The 23,892-nt window shown below is 40.2% G+C and overlaps 1 protein-coding gene and 1 long non-coding RNA gene across 25 annotated transcripts in view; one reads left to right on the top strand and one right to left on the bottom strand.

Moving 5' to 3' along the window:
• LOC116929095 overlaps positions 1-23,892 on the top strand; it is a 72,201-nt gene that overhangs the window by 9,031 nt on the left and 39,278 nt on the right. The gene's annotated exons all lie outside the window — the stretch shown is intronic.
• On the bottom strand, positions 21,720-23,787 carry LOC116929088 (achaete-scute complex protein T3). The gene has a single exon (XM_032936256.2). The coding sequence runs from the start codon at positions 23,359-23,361 to the stop codon at positions 22,564-22,566; it is 798 nt and encodes a 265-aa protein (XP_032792147.2). The 5' UTR covers positions 23,362-23,787; the 3' UTR covers positions 21,720-22,563.

The raw sequence follows: 23,892 nt of genomic DNA, 5'->3' as shown, positions 1-23,892 counted from the left end.
TAGTTACCTGCCAGCACGTCGGATTGAAATTCTTTTAGCCATTCAAGTAAAAAAAAAAAAAAAATGGTTGATTGAAGATCCCGCACCAGGTGGCCCCCCCCCCTCTCTCCAACGACAGTTTTGGGGGAGGAGGGGAAATGTTTTATTTTTTTTTTCTAAAATTTGAAACATTCAAATGTTTGGCTCCCGAGAAAAACCTTTTTATTTTTCTTTTCATTTGTTTTCTTTTTGACGATGTCGTTTGAAATTCCCGCCACGACAACCAAACGAAACACACACATCAAAAAGGTGGGGAAGCGTTAGGGTATGGGGAAAAAAAGCGTGAATAACTGGTCACGCTTCGTTAACTCTGCTGGGGGAGATGTACCGTGAGTGTGCCAATGATTGTTGGTTTAAAAAGAAAACGAAATTCTTTTGTTGTTGAATTTTTTTTTTTCCTTTTCAGAGTCTACTACACACCGTAGCGTACCTGTGCATACGGTGCTCTTTTATTTTTTATTTTCAATGTTTTTGTTTGTTTTTTTTTGACGACATGTGGAAACAAAAGGGAAAAATTGAACGAAACTGGGGGCTGTCCGGTTTGAGGTTTTACGAGAGAAAACGATCTTTTCTTTCAAACAGAAAAAATAAAAAGGAAGAGACGCAAGAGAACAAAATAAGAGAGACGGGGGGTGATGGTAATCAAAGGGGCGAGAGTGTGATGTAATGTTTTGGTACGTTAGACGTACCGAGTCACGCCTCGACCACACACGCAAACCTCGGCCTCCTTTTTTTCTCCTGAAATTCATCCGCACGCAGACAAAACACAGAAACGCACGACATGGAAGACTAGCTGTTCTTTTATTTAGTCGAATGGATCTATCGATGTGTGATTGAGAGGCGTCCTGAAAGTCTATTGAAATTGCACGTGATTTTTATTTTGTTTTATTTTTTTGAATGGGGAGGTCGGGGGGGATAAAAGTCGTGTCACAAACAAACGAGGCAAGTGGAGCGTATTTGCCGCTGGGTGCAGTCGTGACGTCTGATCGGACTAACTGACACCAACAGAGACGCCGCCGCCGTCGCGTTGTCGTCGTTGGTCGTCCTTTTGGTTACAGTCCTACCGTCAAGCTGCCGTCTGATTGTTATATAAAGCCGTTGGGCAGACAGCGAATGAGACGGACGTGAAAGTGAATTGAATTTGATGTCGCCGTTGGCCAGTTAGAGTCGACCGTCGCTTGTGCCCAGCCCGAAAATGAAACTTTTTCTCTTGTTATTTATTTATTTATTTTTCCATTTCTCTTTCGGATGCAAAACAAAACAAACGGACGCTGAACTGATAGGCCGATCTTGTACACGAGATTAAATGACGACGGGAGAAATCGTCGTAGCAAAAAATGCATCGCGCGGGAAAACAGAAATATTTGAACGGAAAAATGTTTTGAAGGCGAACGTTCATTTAGTAGGTCAAATCGAGATAGATTTTTATTTTTGTAGTTATGTCGCCTGACTGGATTGTTGTTGGCAAGGATGACGGAAGAAAATCGAATCGATTGTGAAACGTACAACTACGCGTTTGTGTGTGTGTGTGTGTGTTGGGGGGGTTGTGCCAGATCTTTCTGAAAAAGGACGTGGATGTTTGTCTTTTTTTGAAGGGAAAATAATAAATGAATTCCAGCGTGATATAAAAAAAAAATGGGGGCCATAAAAATCGAATCAAATGGAGAAAATCATAAATCCCGAAGGCCATCCAAATGATGAGTCGTTCACACATTCCCCCCCCCTTTTTTTTTGAATTCTCGAATCCTCATTTAAAGGTAAAATATCCAATTACAATTCGTCTTCCTGTTGAAACTTGAAATTTCTTTCGATTTTGGGAATCGTCCTCCTTGTGCTCAACGAGAAAAAGAAAATAAAAGTTGATGGCTCTGCCAGAATGTCGAGACGCCATTGTTTCAAACTTTTCAATGCCCAATTTAATTGGCTTTGGAATGTGTTTTCTTGTTCACTATCCGTTTTTGGCCAATTTTATTTTATTATTTTTTTTATTTTTACTTGTTTTTTTTTTTTTGGTTTTGTTTTGTTTTTGTGTGTGTGGATGACCAAGACGAGATTATTGGTCCATTGTTTTTTTGGGTTTTTTTTTTTTTTCGTGAAAAGAATGGATCGATACGAGACGAATGGCGTTGATGAAATATTCAAAATACTTTTATTTTGTTTTATATAAAACGAACCAGTCGTTGCTTTGTTACGACCTTTTTCGTTTGAATTCCCCCCTTTTTTTTATTTGAGTGTGTCCATTTTGAAAAAAAATTGTTTTGCGTCATTCATGGCGCCTGGGCAGAAAAAAATAATTGGAATCGGGTAATTTTATTATTTGAATTTTCAACGGAAAAGTTGGGGAAAAAAACAAAACAACAACAAACAAATCCATTTTGCTAATTATCATGAGACCTAAAGAGTCAAAGCGAAACTTGCTGGACCTGTTTTAATTTTTTTTTTTTTTTTTTTTCATGTTGATTTTGTTGTTTTTTTTAAATTGATTTGTTCAATTTTTCTTTTTCTTTTTTCGACACTTGGGCTTTAAACGGCAGTTTGGAACTAGTCAGACTTCTTGAAAGGTGATTGAATTTCGCTTTTTTGGGTTACGAGGCCAACGATGACGAATCGCTATATATTTTTATAAAGCATTAGCATACAAGGAACAAATCAGCGAACAAACGACAAGAGTCTTTTTCTAGTGGTTTTTTGTTTTTTTAGAGATATCCACTAAAAGTTGAAGCACTTCTCATTGTCTTATCCGATCTCCCCCCCCCTCAAAATGGCTTTTTAACGTGAATAAACAATCACGTCTCTTGTTGTCTGCGTCGTCTATTTGAAATGTGGAGAGGTTTAAAAAAAAAACCAAAAAAAAATGTTTATCCGGTTCGTGATTGTCTTTTTCATGTGCAACCGCACACACGGGGCTCGACCGAACGTTTTAAAAAGGAAAAATTAACGGCACGCGTGTTGGATGATTTCTTATGTGTAACGCACGTTACGTACCGTCGTTAGTTGAATTATGAAAAAAATAAATAAAAAATGTTGACACGTAACGCAAAATGGTGATGAATCGTCTCTGAAAATGTGATTAGGGCGAGATTGAAATCTTTGCGTCTCGGCAGAATGTCGGGATTTTAAGTTGAGGGGGATTAATTTTGTTCACGTTGATGAAGGCAAGCCGATGGAACAAAAACTCTGCGGGAGAAGTTCCCAAAATAAAAGAATTGGAATTGGTTCAATTCCAACAAGCGGCTGATGATGATGTCTGTTTTTGTAATTTATTTTGCTCTTCTCAGCTCGTTGTCGACTATTGTTTCTCATTTCTCTCTTTGTTATCCTATCGTCATTATCATCACCCCCCCTATTTAAAAAAACACGAAAATAATTGCTTGATGGTGTAATGAGACGAATGGAATCTGCCTCGAAACTGTTCCACGAACTCTGTGGAAAAGTCTCTTTTCAAATTCGATTCATTTTTCGAAATTCGTGGTAGAGTGAAGTTGTAGCAGTCGCAAATGTGTTGATGACACCCCGCATTTTAAAAATGTCGGCATAAAATGAAATGCCATCATTTTTATTTTTGCGTTGAAATGTTGAAAAGGGGACGAATTAGAAATGCGGTGTGAAGGTGTCGTAAAAGGAAGATGAGGAACGCCTGCTTTTTAATATCTCACGTAATGGTCTGTTACGTGACGAACGGTATGGCAAAATCGAGGCGATGCTGCGAAAACACCTGCTGTCCTTTGCTCTCCTATTACCCAAAAATAAAATTCACTAGAAAAAAAAAAAAATGGAAAACCTAAATAACAGTTGTTATTACACACATGCGTTAAATATCTATTTATGTTTGTTGCGAGGAATAAAGAGGAGGAGGGAAAGCTAAAAGAGATGGCGGACGACTGGTTTATATATCTCTTAAATTTCGTTTATTTTTTATTTTTTAGATGAGCGGATTGAAGGGAAAAAAAATTTAAAAGATATACTTTCTATGCTCGAATGATTTTCTCTTATACTAATTTTTTTTTTTCGTCTGTCATGCTTGTCTTTCGTTCTCTTCTTAAGAGAGCAAAAGAAAAAGACGATTAGATTATCCGTTGGGGAAAAGTTAACCGTATTTTCTTTTGCTGCTGGTTTTTCTTCTTTTTCTTCTGCGTTTAATTCTTTTATTTCAGTTTTAGCTACTTCGTTTTTTTTTTTTTTATTTGAAAAAAAAAAAAAAAACAAAATGAACAGACATGTGACAGTTCTCGGGGAGCCCGCCGGTCCCGCCACCAAACAATTTTTTTTTTTTTCGATTACGATGATGGTGTATTAAAACTATTGGATGTTTTGGTGGGGGCATTTTTGTACCAAACAGAGGCCGCTGATTGATTGCACGCACGATATTTTTGTTTTCATAGATTCCCCGCAGGTGTAATTCCATTTACGACAAGCAAGAAAAAAACAAAACAAACAGAAAAGAACAAGAACAAAAAAAAAAAAAAAGATCTAGGAAGTAGCCAGTGAATATGCTAATGGAGCCGGTCACAGTGTAATCACGGGAAGAAAAAAAAACCCCAAAAAACTCTCGTGGCGTGCGTGTATGTGTGTGTTTTGGGTGAGTCACTTTGGCTTGTTGTTTATTCAAATGAAACGATACGCTTCTTCCATCGGCTTGCGAACAACCGCCGCTTTTCTTCTGAATAAATACGTGCAGTGGCATGGGCTGCCCGCTGCTGCTGCTGCTGTGGACGTCTATGAAAACCGCTTCCGAAGGAGAGGGAGCTCTGTCTGCTTTTTGGGCTGCCAGAAAGAGAAAGAGAGAGAGAGAGAGGGGGGGGGGTATACAACAACAAACGTAACCGGCATACAAATAGCCTAATTAACCCGCAAGTCCCCGTAGCGCAGGCAAGGACTGTGAACAACACGCTTGTCTTGGTGTTTTATGAATGTAATCAACGGGCTTGGACGTTTGCGTGTCTTTTTTTTTCTTTTCTTTTCTTACTGTAGACCCACAAATGTTTGGGTTTCTTTTTCTTTTTGCTCTGCAGTGTAACTCGTTTTTCTTTTGCTAATGTCGGTTGGGTTTATTCGCCTGCGTTCAAATCTCCCGCTCTTTTTGCTTTTTTGTCTGTTTGAATTCATGGGAAACTAGCGGAAACTCAAGGACGTTGAGCCGGACCAGTTCCATTAGTAACGAATTCGTCGTGTCTGTGTGACGTGAAATGTTTTCAAAAAGAAATTAACCCAAAAAGATTATCCAGTTTTTTTTTTTTAATCGCAGTTCATTCTTGTTGCATTTCCACCGTCTTGACGTCCATTTTTTTTCTCTATTCGTTTCTGATATTTCGACGGACCGAATATTTTTTTTGCAATTCTCTACGTAGCGGGAACTGAAAATGTTCTCTTTTCGACGGTTGGGATTGAAACAAGCAGAGGTGCAAAAGGGATGGTGTGCACTAAATGGGGCTCTGGCGATAATTGCTCCTGTAGGCTATTATGGCGACGGCGCCCCCGTTTTTAAATTCTCGGGACATGATAAATAATGGCGTTTGTTGTAGTGGCACGGCAACAACGGCCGCGTCCTGCAGTTGACAGCGTTTGTATTACGGTCGCGTGAAATCCTATCCACTTGTTCTACACAACTGGCCAGTGAAAAGAAGAACAATTCTAAATTGGACTTTGAAACCCCCCGTAGTGTAACAGAGAAAAGTGTCTTCATTATGACAACAACGAATTCTTGTTTTTCTTCGTTCTTCTTCTTCTATTCGCTACTCGACTTGACGTAACGGTCCCCTACCTTCCGATTTATTGAATGTCTTCTTTTCTTCGAAGAAAAGAATTTGCAATTATCTGTTTATTTTATTTCGATTTGAAATGTTTGTGTCGCTCTTTTTTTTTTTTAAATGTGTATACAAAGAAATGAAAAAGAATTAAAGAAAGGAAAATGAGAGAAAATGATTTTCAGAGAAATCAAGTTGCTGTTGAAGGGAGGAGAAGGTGTGTGTGAGTTAACAAGAAATCTGGATGTGAGAAATGAGCCACATTGAAATGGCGGCTTGAAGTGTCTGGGTTGCCAGTTGACAGGTTGCCCCCTGCAGCTTTCAAAGAGATGGAAATTTGTATTTTTCTTGGCCGTGTTGCTCTGCAATCAGCGCGCCGATTGTCCGTCTTTTAGTCCCTTTTCAACGTTTCTCGCTTGAATTTGTTCGGTGTCTTTTCTTGGCGCAGCGTTTGCGATGTCAACAAGGCGTCGTCGTTGGACGCAATCCGCTTTTCCATTCACGTGTGGTGGACGTCCGACAGTCGACTTCTTTTGGCTGCCCTGTTGTCCAACTCACTTTGAACGAAAGGTGATTTTCAAAAAGAGAAAGAGAAATGAAACTCCATTATGCTGTGTGTCTTGTTGCAACGATATGCCTTGCGTGTGTACACGTCGTCTCTTTATTGTTTACAAGGGAAAGGGAGGCGCCGATTGCGCTCGTTGCAAAAAGAAACGGCAATTCTATTTTATTTTGATGTATTTTTTTTTGTTTATTTATTTATTTTTATTTTTATTTTATTATTATTTATTTATTTATTTATTTATTTTTTTGAATTGTCCCGCCGGGATATTTCTGAACAAAAATGAAAATGAACAAATGAAGGGAAAAGGGGGTTTTTGTATTTTATAAGCAGATCAAACGTCATTTTTGAACATGCGTTCAAGCTGCTGTCGTTTTTCTCTGCGGCTCAAATGGTTTTTTTGTTTTTTTTTTTTTTTTTTTCAAACATCCCGCCATTTAATAAAAAAAGTACTTTCTACGACGTTCGGCTGTATTGAGAAAATGTAATTACATTTGATTACAGTGCATCAGAAAGAGAAGAAAAATGGGCAATTTTTCTCTTCTTTTAATTTATTTTTTATTTGCTTAGGCAAATGAGCAAATCGCCGTGTCTAACGTTCGTGTACACGCGCGTACGGCCGAAATTATTGTACAACTTGTTTTTGGTTTTTTTCTGTTTCTTTTTAAATGAAGAAAGTTTGGGAGGTCGGAGGAAAGACGTGGGCGGTATGAGCGCATAGAAATGTTGCGTCGCAAACACGATTAACACATCGTATTACATTGAAAGGTTTTCCAGCAAAACACAGTTGAATGAAAAAGAAAAGAAAAAAAAAATAAGTTTCATCATTTTCACGTGATTTTCAAGTCCAGTTGAATTCAGAGTTTTCCCTTTTTCGGCGTGTGCATGATCGATGGCTCGCTCTCTATCCACCGAAGGTGTGTGTGTACACCACCATGTTTTCTATAACAGTATATCAAATTTCGGTATCTATTATTTTTTTTTTTTTTTGAAATATTGTGTGTGGGTTGCATGTAAAGATTCGAAATATTTGACTGTGGCTGCACGAGAACCGCGCAATTTGTACGGGTCATCGTTTCTTTCACGGGAAACGCAATGAATTGGTTTAGGGTGGGGTGGGAATGAAGACTGTTCTGTTTTTGGTATGGATGAAAGCGGGACAAACAAACAGGGTCGCGTGCAGTCTTTTGTTTTTTATTATTCCCTCATTTTTAATTGCAATGAAACGCAAACCCCAACCGTCAAACATTTTCACACGGTCATCTTTCCCGCGTTTTTGTTTTTTTAAAAACAAGACATATTTCATCGTTGACCGTGATCGTGAACAGAGGGGGACGAGAGTCGATTACTGCTTCACGACGTCCGCAAATTGTGGCTAGATCATCATAAAAACGATGCAACAGTTATGAACTGCATGAAAATGGCCTTCAATTGCGCATTTTCTAAAAGCTTCAAAATACAATTCGCCTTTCATTAAACTCTTTCATTTTTTCCACGACTCTCTCGTTTTCTTATGTACATCGTCTGCATCTTAAACTCTTTCTCTTATTTCGAAGAATTTGATAAGCTTTTTAATTTTATCAAAAGTGTATTTGTTTTTCTTTTATCTTTCGGCTTTTTTGGGGGGGGCATTGGATAGGCCAATGGCAGTCTGGTTTTCTAACGGAACGGGGATGATTGCGGCACTTGTTTACGGACGGTTTGAAAATGAATGTTAAAAAGATGGAGGGTAAACCGGCTTTTGTTCCAGTAGTAATGATCACATGTAGCACCACTGGGCACCGCTTGTCTGTCGGCTCTTAGACATGCACGTAGACTTGCATAACTAGAACGAGACATGAAAAGAAGAAGAAGAAGGAAAAGAAAAATGAGTTTGAAGACGACAAAAAAAAAAGAAGGATGCGTGATGAATCATCGGGTTCCAATAATTTCGGCAAACAATTTGAATCGAGAAGTTGTGGTCAGGTATTTTTTTTTTTTTTTTGTTAATTGGAAATTCGAACGAAAAACAAGTTTTGTTTTTGTTTTTGAATCGGCTTTTTGTAGACGATTGTCTGGAAAAGGTAAACGAGGTGAAGCGTGTAGAGAACGATCTGAAAATGATAAAAAATATTATGAATCAAAAAGTCGTGCAACGGCGTGCGGTTCTCGATGACTCAACTCCCGAAAAAATTTGCATCTGTCGTCTCCACATGCCCAGCATTTCTCTCCCTCGATCCTAAATAGTCAAATGCTGAAGAGTTTTGCTTCTCTGCCATCAGTGGGAGAGAGACAATGTTTGTATAATAATGTTCGTGTTTTTGCAGTGTATTGTATCGCACGCGTTTCACGTCGTTCGTGAATGGCGGCAATGCGATACGCTTTCTAATATTGACCAAATTTCATTTTTCTTTTGGCTTGAAATTTTCTTTGATTTTGACGCACCATTTCTTTTTTTTTTTTAAATTTATTTATTCAGCTTTTCCCGAGTGTTTTTTTTGTCCCCCACTTTTTTTGTGACAGACGCGTGATGATGATGCTAAAAAGAGTCCTGCAGTTTTAAATGAAAAAAACAAAAAGAACTGGAAATTTATGCCAGTGTCAAATGAAAATCATCAAATTTCTTGACATGTTTCTTGTTGTTTCTCTACTTGCCTCCGGTCGGTGGTCGTTATTGTTTTGTTTTGCTTCTTTTACGAGAATGCCACGCAGTACGAAACGATTTTTTTTGTTTTGTTTTTTGCGGCTGGACAGAAACGCCTCGAACTCCGCCTCGCCATGCCCAAAACAACAATAATATCGTTGGAGAGAGAAAGAGAGAGATATATGACAGGAGAAAACGAGACAACCGTCCAAGACAGAAAGACTTTTGAACTTTTGAAAAAAAGAAATAAATGCAAGTGTTTTTCCAAGCCATTAGTTTGTGTGTGTGTGTGTGCGTTGGAATTCTTCTGGTGGCTGTTACAAAGTTCGGCATTGCCAGCGTATCCCTCGAGCTAAGAAACATAATGGAGATGTTTTTTTGTTTTGTTTTTTCTGTTGCGCCTCTCCGGCCGTTTACTGACCTTACGTACATTTTTTGCGATGGTGAGCGGACACGTGACAATCGTATTGAATCAAGTGAACGATCTTCTTTAATTTTTAAATTTAAATATTGGCCAAGTCGTCCGCGCTCATTCTTTTTTTTTTTTTTTTTAAGATATATTTTTCTCGTATCTGTTTAGACACACGTTGGAAAGGAAAGAAGAAGAAGAAGAAAAAAAAAATGTTCGTTTTATTTTACAACCGATTGTTCCCTTTTGGTGATTCAAAAACTTTCGCGACTTTTATTCCCAGTGTAAAAGTCGTCATTTCTATTTATTCGACGTACCGCCAAGATTTATATCAACTCTTATGCATATAATATGGGGCTATTTTCTCTCCTCTTCTATATCGTTTCTCGTCGTCTCTTTTCCCGCCGCCATTCCCGCCTCTGCACTGCTTGCCCTTGCTTTTTTTTTTTTTTTGTTTCATCTCTCTCTCTTATTCCTCCTTCTTTCTTTCTTTCTTTAACAAGTGACGTCGAATGTTGGATAAGCCAAGAAACGAGCCGCGTGACGGGATCCCGTTGCCATTTCAGCCGCTTCATTGCTGCCGTTGCGCTGCAGCCGTCATCTTGCTCCCGCCGCCGCCGCCGCTCACATGCGGCGAATATGGCACTCTCAAACATCTTCGGGTTGCGTCTGTGTCTTGTGCCTTTGCTAAGGATCCTTGTGTTCTTTCGTTCTTTGGCTCGTTGTGTGTGCGCGCGCGTACGGGGGCCATTGCGCTGCTTATGGGCAGCCGGCCAAAAATGATGCGGCAGCAGCGGGAGAAACGCGCGTGCGAGTGGAGAAACGGGGGAAAAGTATCTGCAGATTTATCTTTTTTAAAAGAACGTTTGGGGAGAAAGAAAAGAAAATAGGACTAGAAGAAAAAGAAAGAGGAAAAGAGAGACAGACACATTTGACAGACGAAATCAAACATATCCACGTTATAAATTTAGATTTGTTTTATTTCTCTTTTGGGTCTTTCTTTTTGCTGTTGTTGTTTTTTTGTTGTTTTTTGGTTTGGGTGGAGTGGGGATTCTAAAATTCCGCGCTGTCCCGAGACTCTGCGCTCGCGTCGAATACATAATGCATAGATATTAATGTACTGTATATAAAAAGGTCATTTTTATGACGTTATATGTGCACCCGAGGGGCCGTTTTTATTGCTTCGTTTCTCTTCTTCACGATATACACATTTTTCTTTTCACAAACAAAATGGTGCGTTTGAGATGGAGGGGGGGGGAGAGAGAGAGATCTAGTACTCTGTACTTACCGTGTATTGTTGATTCATTTCGGGATGAAAACATTCATCTTTTTTTGGGGGGATTTCTCTTTTCTTTTTCGGACGGCCAATGGTAGTTTTAGAGATGAAATTAATGACGGGAGGCGATGCGTCTGGCAACAATAAAACACACCCCGATCGTCGAATCGAATGGGTAATGATTGACCTCGCATCAGTCGACGTGCATCTTTTATTTGAATCGTTTCCTTCACTTTTGAGACCACATCTAGTCGGTGTTTGATTCTCGGATGTTTTCCTACCCCTCCCCTCTTTTTTTGGGAGGGGGTGGGGTGTTTTTTTTAAGTCGAGTTTATTTTAATTTTTGGGAATTAAAATCTCCAAGTTTAATTCGTATTCAACCGCGCTAAATGTAATCGACCATTGCGCTTATTTATCACGACCTCGTGCGCCTTTCTTTTGCTCGGTGTAGTTTACCCCAGTGGGGGGGTCGATTTATTTGAAAAGAAAAAAAAAATAAATAAATAAATTTGTTACAAAAAGTTATTTACATTTTGATTTGCAAGTCGATCACACGCGGGCCGCGCTTCAACGGCTCTATATAGCTTGCTTTTTTTTTTTTTATTTATTTTATTGTTGTTGTTGTTGCGTCTATTTCTTATTTTTATACCTGTTGTACGCGCCATCTTTATTTATCTAAATATTTCGGGAAAGAAACGACACGTTCACGTTGCACACCTCCCGACCCGTGGCACGCGCTTTTGTGTTCGCTCGTGCGTGCACGTCACGGCCTACTAGACGCACACCTTCCGCACTACCGATGCCACGTCTACAATAAACAAACAAGGACACACACAAAACAAAATGTCCTTGCCGTCACTTTTACCTAAAGCGATTCCGTCTTTTTCTTTTCAATTGTTTTTTTTTGTTTTTTTTTTTCAACTTGTGTGGGAAAATAATTTGAATTCTTTTATTTTTATATCTTTTTTTTTGAGAGGGGGGGTTGTCGTGTGGAAGGAAGTGGGTGTGTTGGATTAGTTGAAATCTCTATCATCATCTAATCGAGATGTTTGGATGATTACCGGCGGATGATTGTAATTAAACCGTACAGACAATGTAGATATATATTCTAAATAGCAAACACAGCCCGCAGCGTGAGTGAGTGGTGGGAGGGGGGGGGGGACTGGACTGGACACACTAGCGTAATGCATTATACATTGAGAGCGTGTGCATTTTGCTTTAGATTTTTTTTGGTTTTTTGTTTTTCCATAATGCATTAGTCGCGCTCTCCCTCGGTGCGGAGCAACAACAACAACAACAACAAAACAGAAAGAGAGCAAACCACGAGATCACTCTACATGTGTTGAAGCTCATGATTTATGTATTTATTTGAACATCATCATCATCGACACGCGCTCCATCAACGGAGGACCCCGCGCGCGTCGAATTTGAATGTTACGCCAGTCATCCGCTGTGCCTGTCTTGAACGTTTGAAAAAAAAAAATGTATGTTGGATGTTGGATGGATGCAGATCGATACTCACAGCTTGCTTCCCTTTTTTTTTTTTGTTTTGTAAAGCCCTTTTGCTCTCATTTGTTTCGTTTTCTTTTCATTGAAGAAACAACAGTACCTGTTTTGTTGTTGTTTTTTTTTTCATTCTTTCTCACAATTGTTGTTTGCCCTTTGCATCGTATCTCGGGAGTTGTGGTGGCGCCACTTGGACGCGAGGGTAATGTCCTAGTGTTTACACACATCTAATCTTTTTCGACTAATGTGAAATGGGTGTAACAGTTAAGCCTAGTAGCCTTCGGTCAGCAGCTACCCTTCACTGTCCGCCAGCAAATTCAAATGTGATGCCACGAACGGCGGGGGGATGGGTTTGTTTTGTTTTTGTTTAAACTAAAATTGGATTTTCTATTTGTAACGACGTTGGACAGGGAAAATGTGATCTATATTCACATGTTTTTGTTTTCTTTATCGTTTTACCTTTTGATGAGATTTTGTCGAGCAATTATCGTTTATTTATTTCTTGTTTTATTGGGCGCGACGTGAATTTCAAACGAGGGAGGGAGACATTTCAGGCGGTTGCAGTAAATTATGAGGAAATGTATCGATTGGGGGAGGATGTGTGGAAGCTCATCGTGATTGCGCCGTGCATTGCGTCTACAATCAAAAGGAAGTTGTTCACGGTTTCGTTTGTCTCTTTACTGCTATTCGTGTTTATCGCGATGCATACGGAATGAATGTGAAGAGCGATTGCATAACGCTGTTGAGAAACAACGTGATTACGTACGGGTTCGAACTGGGCAACTGTGTCGTGAAACGAAATGTAAAAAACAAAACAAAAATTGCAATAAACGTGAAAGACGAGTTGGGGCAGATGAGCGAGAGTCGACTCATTTGATTATGCAAACGACCTACAAAGGTGCAAACGGTATACGAACCGATGGAGGTGGTGAGAGTTCTTTTGATGAAGGCTTTTCGTGATTACATGACAGATAATTAGGGGTCATGACGAGACACGCTTGGCAAAGAGATGAGGGTGATGAATCAGGAGATTGGTTTCAAAAGACTTTTTTTTTTTTTTTTTTTATTATCATTATTTCTTGTAAAGAAATAATGAAATGGAGAGACGGATCGTGCGTTTATTTTCGTGACCGACATCATCATCGCTTGTTCTTTTCGTTTCCCCATCTTTAATGAATCGTTCCCCCCCCTTTTTTTGCTGCTTTGGTGGGTGTTCCTTTGAGTTCTCCCACCCCCAAACCGCCCCATTCAAAATTAAAATAGAAATAATCTGAAATTTGGATTTGACTTGCCATCCATCCCAGCCGACATTTGTCTCTTCTATTGCTACGCTCTCGTTGACGAGAGTGTAGGTTAACATGTTGCACCGGTGTAGTCGTCTCACCTTTTGGGGGGGTGGGCATCGTTTTTGTTTTGTTTTTGCGCTGCAAATATCGGCCGACCGTTTTCCCACTTTTCTCCTAGCGTCTCGGTGTGGGCCGATTGATGAAAAAAACACACGAAGAGTCCCCCCCTCCCAAACAAAAACGTAAACGTCATCGCATGCCGTGCATAAATAAAAAAAAAAAAAAAGAGCAACACATTTTGTATGGTGAATGGACGCCAACGGTGTCGTGTCGTCATCGGTCACGTCATTGCCAGTTCTTTCGGCATGAGGACACGCGCGGATTTTTTATTATTATTTTTTTTTTAACGAGTCGTGTTTTTTTTTCTGCGGGGGGGTGTTGGTGGCGGCGGTGAACGTCTAATTGAATTTCAAAAGAAAAAAAGAAAAGGGAAAGGAGTGAGACGGCGCCATGGCGTACCTGTTTGATTGATTGTGCACCTGTCCACTTGTTTTCTGCGTGGCGCGCGCGCCTTCAGTTATTTGAACGCAAAAATCACGCGGCTGATGGCCAACATTTTCCTTTTCTTTTTTTTTTTCGACTTTTCTGTGTGTTCCATGCCAACAAGTTTTGCGGCGCTGGCCGCGTCCTTTGTCTTGCATTTATGCATTGCATCAACTATTCTTTTGAAAATCGTATAATCACATGTTTACCAAATGAAATGGAAAGCGTTTAGTTCTCGAAGAACGAGAACACCAAACTCCACCCTTTTTTTTTTTTTATTTATTATTTTACAATTTTTTTTTCCCTCCCCTCATCATTCGTGTATTTCAATCTGCCGCCGGTTACTTTAAGTCACGTTTGCATTGCGGATTTCGTTTATTCTTTTTTTTTATTTCCACTTTTCACTTGAAAAAAAAAAAAAAAACTCGAAATTCTTTTGTTTCATTCCCACGGAGATGGTCGGCGTCTGCACGTCTTTATTTCTCTTTGTAATTTTATTTTCCATCTCTTCGGCATCTGCTCCCTACGATAGAAAGAGAGAGAGAGAGAGGCTCGTTATGCGTAAATAAACTAACGGCAATTTCAGTTTGTTTTTTTCCTTCTTTTTACGACGAAACACGACACACTAAAGACACGACGAAAATTTGTGTTCCCCCCCCCTTTTTTTTTCAGTTAACGAATCGAACTTTTTGGGTGGCAAAATGTAATAACTGCGCAGTAGGAACTCGGAAAAAGAAAGAATGAAAGGGTGTTGTTGACGGCGTCTAGCCATAGAAAGCGCTTTTGCCGCCGTTGCGGGTATTACTGTTATTATTATTACATTAGGTGCCTTATGGCGGTTTGATGGCGTCGTTAAAAAGAATCAACTCTTGTCTTTTCTTTTTCTGTTCTGCCGAGTCGATGCGTTCAACAAGAATGTCGTTCATCGTTCGCCGGCAACAATCACGACGGGCCTTTTGCAACGGAGGCGGAACGTGCCTTTTCTTAAAGCGCCTTACCTATACGGCCCCCCCCCCCTTCTGTGCTTTAATTGATTCCGGGATTTGGTGGGGTTCCACCTTTACGCCGCATTTCGGTTGGTGTATATTTATTTATTTGATTATTATTTTTTTTTTTTTTTCATTGTAACGAATGTGTGTCTGATGTTTGAGTCGACTTGTTTTACGACCAGCAGCGCAACTACGTTGAAATCGACACACTTTTCTTTTTCTTTTTGGTTCGGGGGGGATGGAGGGGGTTCTTTCTCTTTGGCTCATTATGATTTCAATTCGATTATCATCAATGACCAGGTTTTTTTTGTTTTTTTAATTTCGCTTTCAGTTCATTGATGGCGTAGGCTTTTTATAGCGGAGTGGTAGTTATCGATTCGATTCTGAACGCACAAAAAAAATAGGAGAATTGGTCGATAACGAGTGAATGGGGCAACTGGTCGAAAGATTATTTCCATCGTGGCATAATAAAGATGTGTTTTTTTAAACATAAAAAATGTGGAAAGTTCTGGTTCCATGCACCTGAACCCTCCCTGTGTTTTTCGTTGTTGTTGTAGACTTTCTTCTTCTTCTTCTTGCTCGTTTTTTTTTAAATATTTTTTTTGCGGGAGGGTCGATCCTCTGCGATCTTGATTGATCGATACAACGGTACGAAACGTGATGCCCGGAGCACACGCGTCTCCTCCCGTTGTGTTCGTTAGCGCTCGCGCCACCAGTTGTTGCCCATGCGGTTTTTTAGGGACAACAACGGAATTGTGATGTTGTTTGATGCATTTTCGACGATGCCCTCTCTATTTGGCATGTTTGGTCGCTTGTTTTTGTTTTTTGTTTTGTCTTGTTCTTGTAGCCAAACGATTTTCAGTGCTGGAACATGTCCCGATAGAGTCGAGATAGTCTGGACCAATTAACATTCACGCCGTCACCAATTTTTTTCTTTTCACGATTTTCTTTTTATGTGTTTGTTTTATTTAAAACCCATTTCCCTGTTGGCTTTTCAAAGTTCATTGGTTTTTGGTATGAAAATAGGGAAATTCCATCGGAAGAATTTGAATGCGAAGCCACACGGCACTTTGGCGTCGCACTCGATCCTATTGTCTGTGTCTTTTGAGCAGTTGTTTTCTTTCTTATTGCTTCTTCTTCTTCTTTGTTGGCTCAACCCAAAAACATTTTACGAGCGTCTCTCTGCATTTGAAATCATTCCCCATTTACCGGTATGCTATTTACTTGTATAGATAATTCCAAACTTGTATATATGTGTTATCTATCGTGGGCGGTCTGCTCTTTCCCCGTTCTCTCCCCCCCATTTTCTTCTTCTTTTCTTTAGATGATTATTCAAATGAGTGTGTGTGTGTGTGTGTGTGATACGAGAGTCTAGAGAAACTGAACTGACAGAGGACGCGTACAATCTTCTATAAAAACAGCGCGTGCGCCTTCGGAGCCTGTTTCTCTTTTCTTTGTATATATGGAGTGATATCGTGCTGGGCCACCGCTTCACAATCGTCTAAGCATCTTGATCAAGAACCACAGCACACACAACAACAAAGATTTTCCCTTTTTTTTTTTTTTTTTCTATGCTCGGTTGACTTTGGGGCTGCTCCCGCTACCTGGCCGTTACACAGTTTTGTGTGTATGTGTGCCAAGAGGTTTGGAAAGAAAACAAACAAGCAAACTGGGGTCGTCTTGTTATTTCCTTTTTTTTTTTCTGTTCCGATTATGCGATCGATTCATCTCGAGAATTTTTTTCATTCATAGTGCGTGTCGCCAATCAGCTGCACGAAATCACGCTCCTCATTTGCATATCCAGCAGCAGGAGCCTCTGAGTCGTTGTAGTTTTTGTTTTTAAGAGTTAACATGATTATTAATTTATTAGACGATTGAAATCGTCGTTGTGGAACTTTTTTTTTTCTTTTTGCTTTCGATACACTGGGATTTTGTTCGTGTCACGCAAACATCATTTGATCTCAAAATGTGATTTTTCCCAGAAAGATAAACTGCAAGTTTTTCTTTTTTTTTTTTAAGGAAAATAAATTTTTGGAGCGATCGACCCGTTCTTTTTCTGGCTCTTTGATGTTTCCATGTTTTTTGAAGAGCGCCGCCCTCCACCTCTGCAAGAAAACAACCGGGGCCCATATTGCTCAAGCCGTTTGGTTCACTGCTGGCTGTTGTAGACGAAAGGCTTATGGTTTTTTCTTTTTTTTTTTTTTTGGGCGTGCAATGCTTTTGCCTCTCGTTTCGTTTTTGTTTTGTTGGTGTTTTCTTTCGTGTTTATCGTTTCTTTTCGTTGTGGCAAGTCGATGGGCGAGTTGTGTTTTCTGTCTTGTAGCCAACGATGTACTTTTCGAAATTACACAACAACGGGGCAATGGAGGGGGAGAGGATAAGAATTGCGCCGCTTATAGGACATACTACTCAAAAGAATTTCTTTATATGCGTGGGGGCTTTTTTTCCTTCCTTCTTCTCTTTGTACATTGATGGATAGTCGTGAGTTGTTCGGGGTCTTGTTGTCTGTGGGGGTGGAGGCAACGGAGCACTCGCCCCTCCGCCGAGCACCGCAATGCATGTTTCCAGCAGAGGGGGGTTCAATTGCCCAGTTCAACTGGGGGGAAATGAAATGTAAAAATAGGCAAATCAATGACAGCAAAGCATTAATTTTTTTTTCTTCAACAAAAATGTTGTAGCAATCACCAGACCCGCCCATATTTTTAACTTTACCAATATAAAAATGTTTGCTAATCTTTTGAAAAGAAGAAAACTCTTTTTCGTGTGTGACGTAAGTTGGAACACGCAGGTCATCGAGTCTACCGGTGGTCGGCAAAGGCTTTACGACAGCCTAAGTCTGAATCTCTTCCAGTGTGTTATCTATATTGCCTGTTCATTTTTTTTTTTTAACTAGAAGTTCGGAACGTCATTGTTGGAATGCCATTGGTTGACCGCGTTCACTTCGTCTTGTTTTGTTAAAAAAAAAAAAAAATGTTTTGAGATTTACGACCGACCAAAGTTAACCTCAATCCATTTTCTGAGCACTTGCGCCATTAGTGTAAACCCACTTTATTTTTATTTATTATTTTTTTCAAGTTTTGTGCGACATTTTTTTTTTTGTTATTTTATGTGAGAAAAGATTACCATCGGTCATTGTGAGCGGCGTGTGCGCAATCACACGCCATTGTCCCCACCGGTTTACGACCTTTGCCGTGGCCGGTCAATCGGTTCACAATTTGTTTACGTCGAAATTTCGACACGAGCAAACTGGAAAAAAAATAAATATAAAGGACAGAGAAAGATGCGTCTGGGTCATCCCGCCCTTTTTATTTTTCACGCACACAACAACAAACCATCTGACGAGTTTCTATTTTATTTTTTTTTTTGCAGAGCGTAGGTTGGCGTTTGAAAATTTATGGCCGGCCCAACGTGTTTTGTTCCTCGTTGAGGCGTCGGCGCTCGAACTCTTTTTTTCTTTTCAAACTTGGCGATCGAGTGCCAAATGTAGTTTTGCCATGTTTTTTTTATTGGTGGCCTCTCTGGGCAAAAAGGGAAACACCGATCGATGAGTTAACGATTGACTGAACAGATAGCATTAAATGGATCATCAAGCGTCAATGATTACGGATCGAAAAAGAACAAAATGCAAATGATAGTTGTGAACTAAAAAAGGAAACCCACTCCCAACAAGTTGTTTTTTATTTTTCGAAACATTTTTTTAATAATTATTATTATGATTTGTTTTGTTTTGTTTTTCTATTCGAAGGGAGTGGTCTTTGATAACTAGATTCAACTGGCCCAAATGTATCGAGCGTTATAGTGCGCCGTTGTGCGTATATCGTTATGTTTTTGTTTTTCTTCCCGAAATCAGGTCCGACTGGCTCTACCAGTTTTGGATTTGTATAGCATTTACCTTAAATATACTGCAGCAAAACAACATAGGCCAAAAATATCTGATTCAGTTCCAGACCGTTGACGACATTTTGGAATATTTTGTATTTTCTTTCTTTCTTTTTTTTTTTTTTTTCTGTCTGCCTGTCTCACTTTTCTTTCACATTTTGAGATTGTCAATGGACGAGCGTTAGTGTGCTACTAGCGCATACTAAACAAGACGGAATTATTCATATCCCCCATTGACGGTTTCTTTTACCGCCCAGCCGTTTACGGCGACCGAACGAATGTTGATCACCGCGTCTTTTTGTTTCTTAGTTTGCGGCCTTCGTTGCGCCACGAACCGTTCGGCTCCTCCTCCCCCTTTTTTTTTTTGTTTCTATTTATTTAAAAAAAAAAAAAAACTAGTCGAAAGTCCATAGATTTAGAACGCGACGGCGCATAGGAGAATCGCTTGAATGATGATGACTTAATGCAGCAAGCGAGCGGCTCTTTCTCGCCGACTCCTCATCTCACCTTCGCCCGTTTGACATTACACAGAAAACATGGAATTTCTTTTTTCCTTTTTTTAAACTTTCTTACTTGATTAAAGGCGGGGGGGGGTATATCTTTTGCATCTCTTTATATTACACTTTTTGTTGTTGTTGTTGTGTTTAAACCGAGCCTGTGCAACCGGCTGCTTCTCTAAAGATGCACGTGCCACGCCAAAAGAAAAACAACGAAATTGACTAACAAGAAACGAAATATTAAAAAAAGAATAATAATAATGATAATAAAAGGGAATCAACCGACAATTCTTTGAACAACGGGCAATCCACATTGAAGGCGCAGAGTCATCAAGTCTCTATCTCTTTTGATTGTTATGATTATTGTTATATAGTAAAAGAGAGGAGAGAAGAAGAAGAAAAAAGAAAAAGAGGGTCGTATAGCCACGAAAGAAAAAAGAAATGCAACGATGATGTTACAGGATTAACGCGATTGCGGGGCGCGGTTTGGATTCTTCGTTTCTCCCCAACTCGCCTCTTAATGCCAATCAGTTGGCTAGATAGACTTCATGTTTTGACTAACGGCTCGATATAGAAAAAGATAAAAACGTTTTCATTTGGCCCTTCCTTCGCCTCCTTTCCCAAGAAAAATCCATTCGTAAAAGGAGGGAATCAAAAATAATCAAAATAATAATATTTAAAGAAAAAAAAGAAATGTGTTTGTATCGGAGGCATGGCCGTTGTTTGGGGCTCGCCGCTATTCCATGTGATGAGAAGAAAAAGAATACTTGGCATCACATTCAGTTATTTCGATGTATAATTGGCTTAGCATCACTTTCCGGTCAACTTGAAAAAGCCATCCATCAAGGCGGCATGGCGGTGTTATATGCATTAGATTAACACCCTCCAATAACACACGGCAGCAGTACACACACACACACACGCGGACGGTGATTCTTTCTTTTTGCCCGCCTCTCTTACGCCGCCCTTTTTCTTCTTCTTCTTCTTTACCTTTTAACCCTTATTACATATATCGTAGCCTCTACGATATATCGTGATATTTCCATTTCTATTCAAGTTGGAGCCACCCCTAATAAATCAAAAAGCCCGAGCCTTTTCTTTTTTTCTTGTTTTTTTCCCGCGCCGTCGTTTGTAACGGAGAATAAACGCGTGCGGCGCTATCAAACTTTATATGTATGTGAAGTCGTAGTATTAAAAAAGAATAACAATAAAGGAGGCAAAGGCAAAGCTAAGCAAAAGGGGGGCACCAGAAAATAATATGGGCTAAAAGAAAAGAATATAACATCTTTCTATAAGAAGCAACAACAGCAGCGCTCACGGTCCCCCCCTTTTTCATTCTTTTTTGTTTTTGTTTTTGTTTTTAAATATGCGAGATGGATACGATAGGGTGGGGTGTGTCTGTTGACTCGGCGGGCACACTTTGGCCCCCGAAGGCAAATTTTGTTCTGCGGGCATTAAGGGCAGCACAATCGAAAACCTTTTTTTTTGTTTTTTTATGTATCCAGTGTACGAGGGATGTATAAATTTGAATATAATTTCGTTTAATTTTGTTTCCAATCTATTTTCATTTAATAGCTGCCAATTTTTTTATTTATTTATTTATTTTTTTTTTTTTTATTGGACTGTTCCTACTTGTTTCGTCTTTGATGGAACGTTGTCACACTCTGCGTGTTGATGTTGCACCGACAAGAGTTTTGAAAAAAATCAAAAAAACAAAACAAAAAAGAGGTCGGTCGCCGCACGCAAAAGCGGGACAGACAAACGACACGCCAGTTGCCTTCTGGTCGACTGGAAAAGAAGTTGAGATCCAGGCGCCAAACTCTTTTTTCTCGTTTTTTTCTTTTTTTTTTTTTTCTATTTTTCAAACGTGATTTATTTAAACACCCAAGTCTTTTTTTAGTCCACAACGAAAGAAAACTTCAGCATTCATTTTCTTTTCCTATATTTAATCTAATTTCTTTTCTTCTTTTTTTTTTTAAACAAAATGTGCAGTCGAGCGAAAATCGACAGATTTCAATCTTTTGGTGTAGCGTCTCTGACTGCCGAGTTTGATGTGTCGCTTGTTATGCGCGCTGACTTTGATTCGTCACACGCACGTCGCTGTGTCTGCGCTTTGCGCTTCGATTATTTGGCCGGGGCTGCGATCCTCCTTGTGTCGGCGAAAATCGACGTTTGCACCGCAGACACACACACCAGCAGACTTGTTTTTTTTTTGTTTTTCTTATGATTTCAGATTTTTCTTTGATTACTTTTCTCGTTTGAGTGATGGTCGAAAAATGTGACACATTATTTATTTTTTTTTATTTTATTTATTTTACGAATATATTTTGTATTGAGAGAAATCAGGAGAGCATATTTATATTATGTATGGCTGTGATATTTTTTGTTTTGTATTTCAAACGACACTTTTGCATGGAGCAACAAGAGACATTGATCTAATTTTTTTCATATTTATTTTTGACGAATACGCCACACTACATTTCGTGTTTGTGCATTTGTATAAAAGGGGTTTCCAACATTGGCGATGGATAACGAAATCCGTTGTTCACTTTCAATCGCAATTTTGTGTCTTTCTGTGGCGATTCAAACACGTTGCAATGATTGGCTAACAACAACCGACGCGGCGCTTCTGGTTAATGTCTCATCATGTTTCTAGAAAATAGAAGGAAACTTGCACAGGAGTGGGACAGATATGAAAAAAAAAACGAAACTCTTTTAGAGGCGATACACAAACAAATCGGGAAGAGAGGGAAAACAAACAAACAATTCACGGAATGTTTAATTTTTTTTTTTTTTTTTTTTTTTTCGAAAAATTCAGCACCGGATTTGATATGTTCCAATTTATTTAAATTTTTTTTTTCTTTTTTTGCCTTCAATTTATTTTTTTTTTTTTCAATCTTTATTTGCGACATTTTTTTTTTTCTGTCTGGCATTTTTCTTCGCTTCTAGAAAACAATCGCAAGAACGTCAAGTAGACAATGAAAGGATTGATCCAACAGTTTGCGGTGCTGGCACACGGGGCGGGTTGGAAAACGACAGCGGGTGTCATTTCGATTTGACTAGACAATTGGTATAACGATGACGTGTCGCATGCACACGACAATGTAGCCACAGCAAAAGCTCTTTTTGTTGTTGTTGTTGTTGTTTTGTTATCGATAACATAATTCCAAATCAGACGGACGTGATTGAGAGGAAAGAGAAATAATAAGATCAAGGTGTATTGGGTTGAGGTGTGTCTGCTCCGACCAGCTCCGGGTGGTGATGGAATGCGCAGTGAAGGCTGTCGCCACCGTGGTCGGATTCTAGAAAAATGTCAAACGCCATGTCGTCGTCTGCGCAGCAATGATCGACGCCGTTGATGACGGACGTTGCGATGTTGGGTATGTCGTCGAACGAGTCCAAGTCGTCGGACAGCAGATCGCCGCCGTTGCTGCTGTGGCTGCCGATGCTGCCCAAGCTGCTCAACGAGCCGCGATCGGATATCAACAGTCCGCTGGAGCAGAAGCCGTCGTCGTCGTTCATGACGAGCAGGGTGTCGTGTTCCAGCACCCTCGTCAACGCTTCGATGTAGTCCATGGCCAGTCGCAGGGTCGTGATTTTGGTCCACTTTTCGCAGCTGCTGGACGAACTGTTTCCCCCGCCGCACGACGAACGGTCGCTGCTGGACGACGAAGAAGAAGAAGAAGACGGGGACGGGGACGATGCCGAGTGATGCGAGTAAGGCGAGATGGACGATTCGGCCGCTGCCGGAATGGCCCGTCTCAACGTTTCGAATGCCTGGTTGATTTCCTTCATGCGCGTGCGTTCGCGTGCGTTTGCCGTCTTCCGTCGGTACTTGCTCAGCGGCGCCGGTTTCTGTTTGGGCTTGGGCGTCCGTTTGGCCAGCACGGGCTGTTTGAGCTTCTGTTCCACCTCTAGACGTTTGGCGATGGAACGCGGTCTCAGGCTGTACTTTTCGCCCTCCATTTCGCACATAAAGTCCCGTTTGCCGTGATTGCGATTCATCATCGTAGTCGCTTTCCGATGCAACGTCCTGGCCGATTGTGGGCCCACGCACAACACCCCCCCCCCACACACACCCCGTAATGTGATGGGGATTATGTTGGTCCCGAGTCCGTTCAGATCATTGTCGATGGCGGCACTCTTTTTGTTTTTTGTTTTTTTGTTTGTTTTTTTTTGTTGTGTGAAACGGAACTTGTCCTCTACACTCGCGCACCGAACAAAACACTGGATGGATAATCCTAACGTCACTGATGAAAATCTTTTTGAATGGAAATATCCTTGAATGTGTTTGATGTCCTTTAAATGTTTCAATTTGGGAGGGCGATGCGATGGAATCACGACAGGTTTCTCTCGTGTGTGTCTGCGTGCGTGTGTGTGTGTGTCTCGAAAAGAGTCGAGTCTTGCAACTGGCCGTTGAGACTTGCAGCATCCACCAGTTTTATACCTGGCTGCTGCTGGCCCTCTCTGCTCTGCTCCTCCTCTTGTTCTTTTCGTCCACCTCCTGTGCTGCCCCTCACCAGCAGGTTTCGTTTCATT

Source organism: Daphnia magna, linkage group LG8 (assembly GCF_020631705.1).
Source record: "Daphnia magna isolate NIES linkage group LG8, ASM2063170v1.1, whole genome shotgun sequence".
Lineage (NCBI taxonomy): Eukaryota > Metazoa > Arthropoda > Branchiopoda > Diplostraca > Daphniidae > Daphnia > Daphnia magna.
This window is presented reverse-complemented; position numbering and strand designations above follow the sequence as displayed.

Bases quoted from the DNA above. Each gene is read 5' to 3' on its own strand.
- LOC116929088 (XM_032936256.2), bottom strand. From the start codon at position 23,361: ATGATGAATCGCAATCACGGCAAACGGGACTTTATGTGCGAAATGGAG.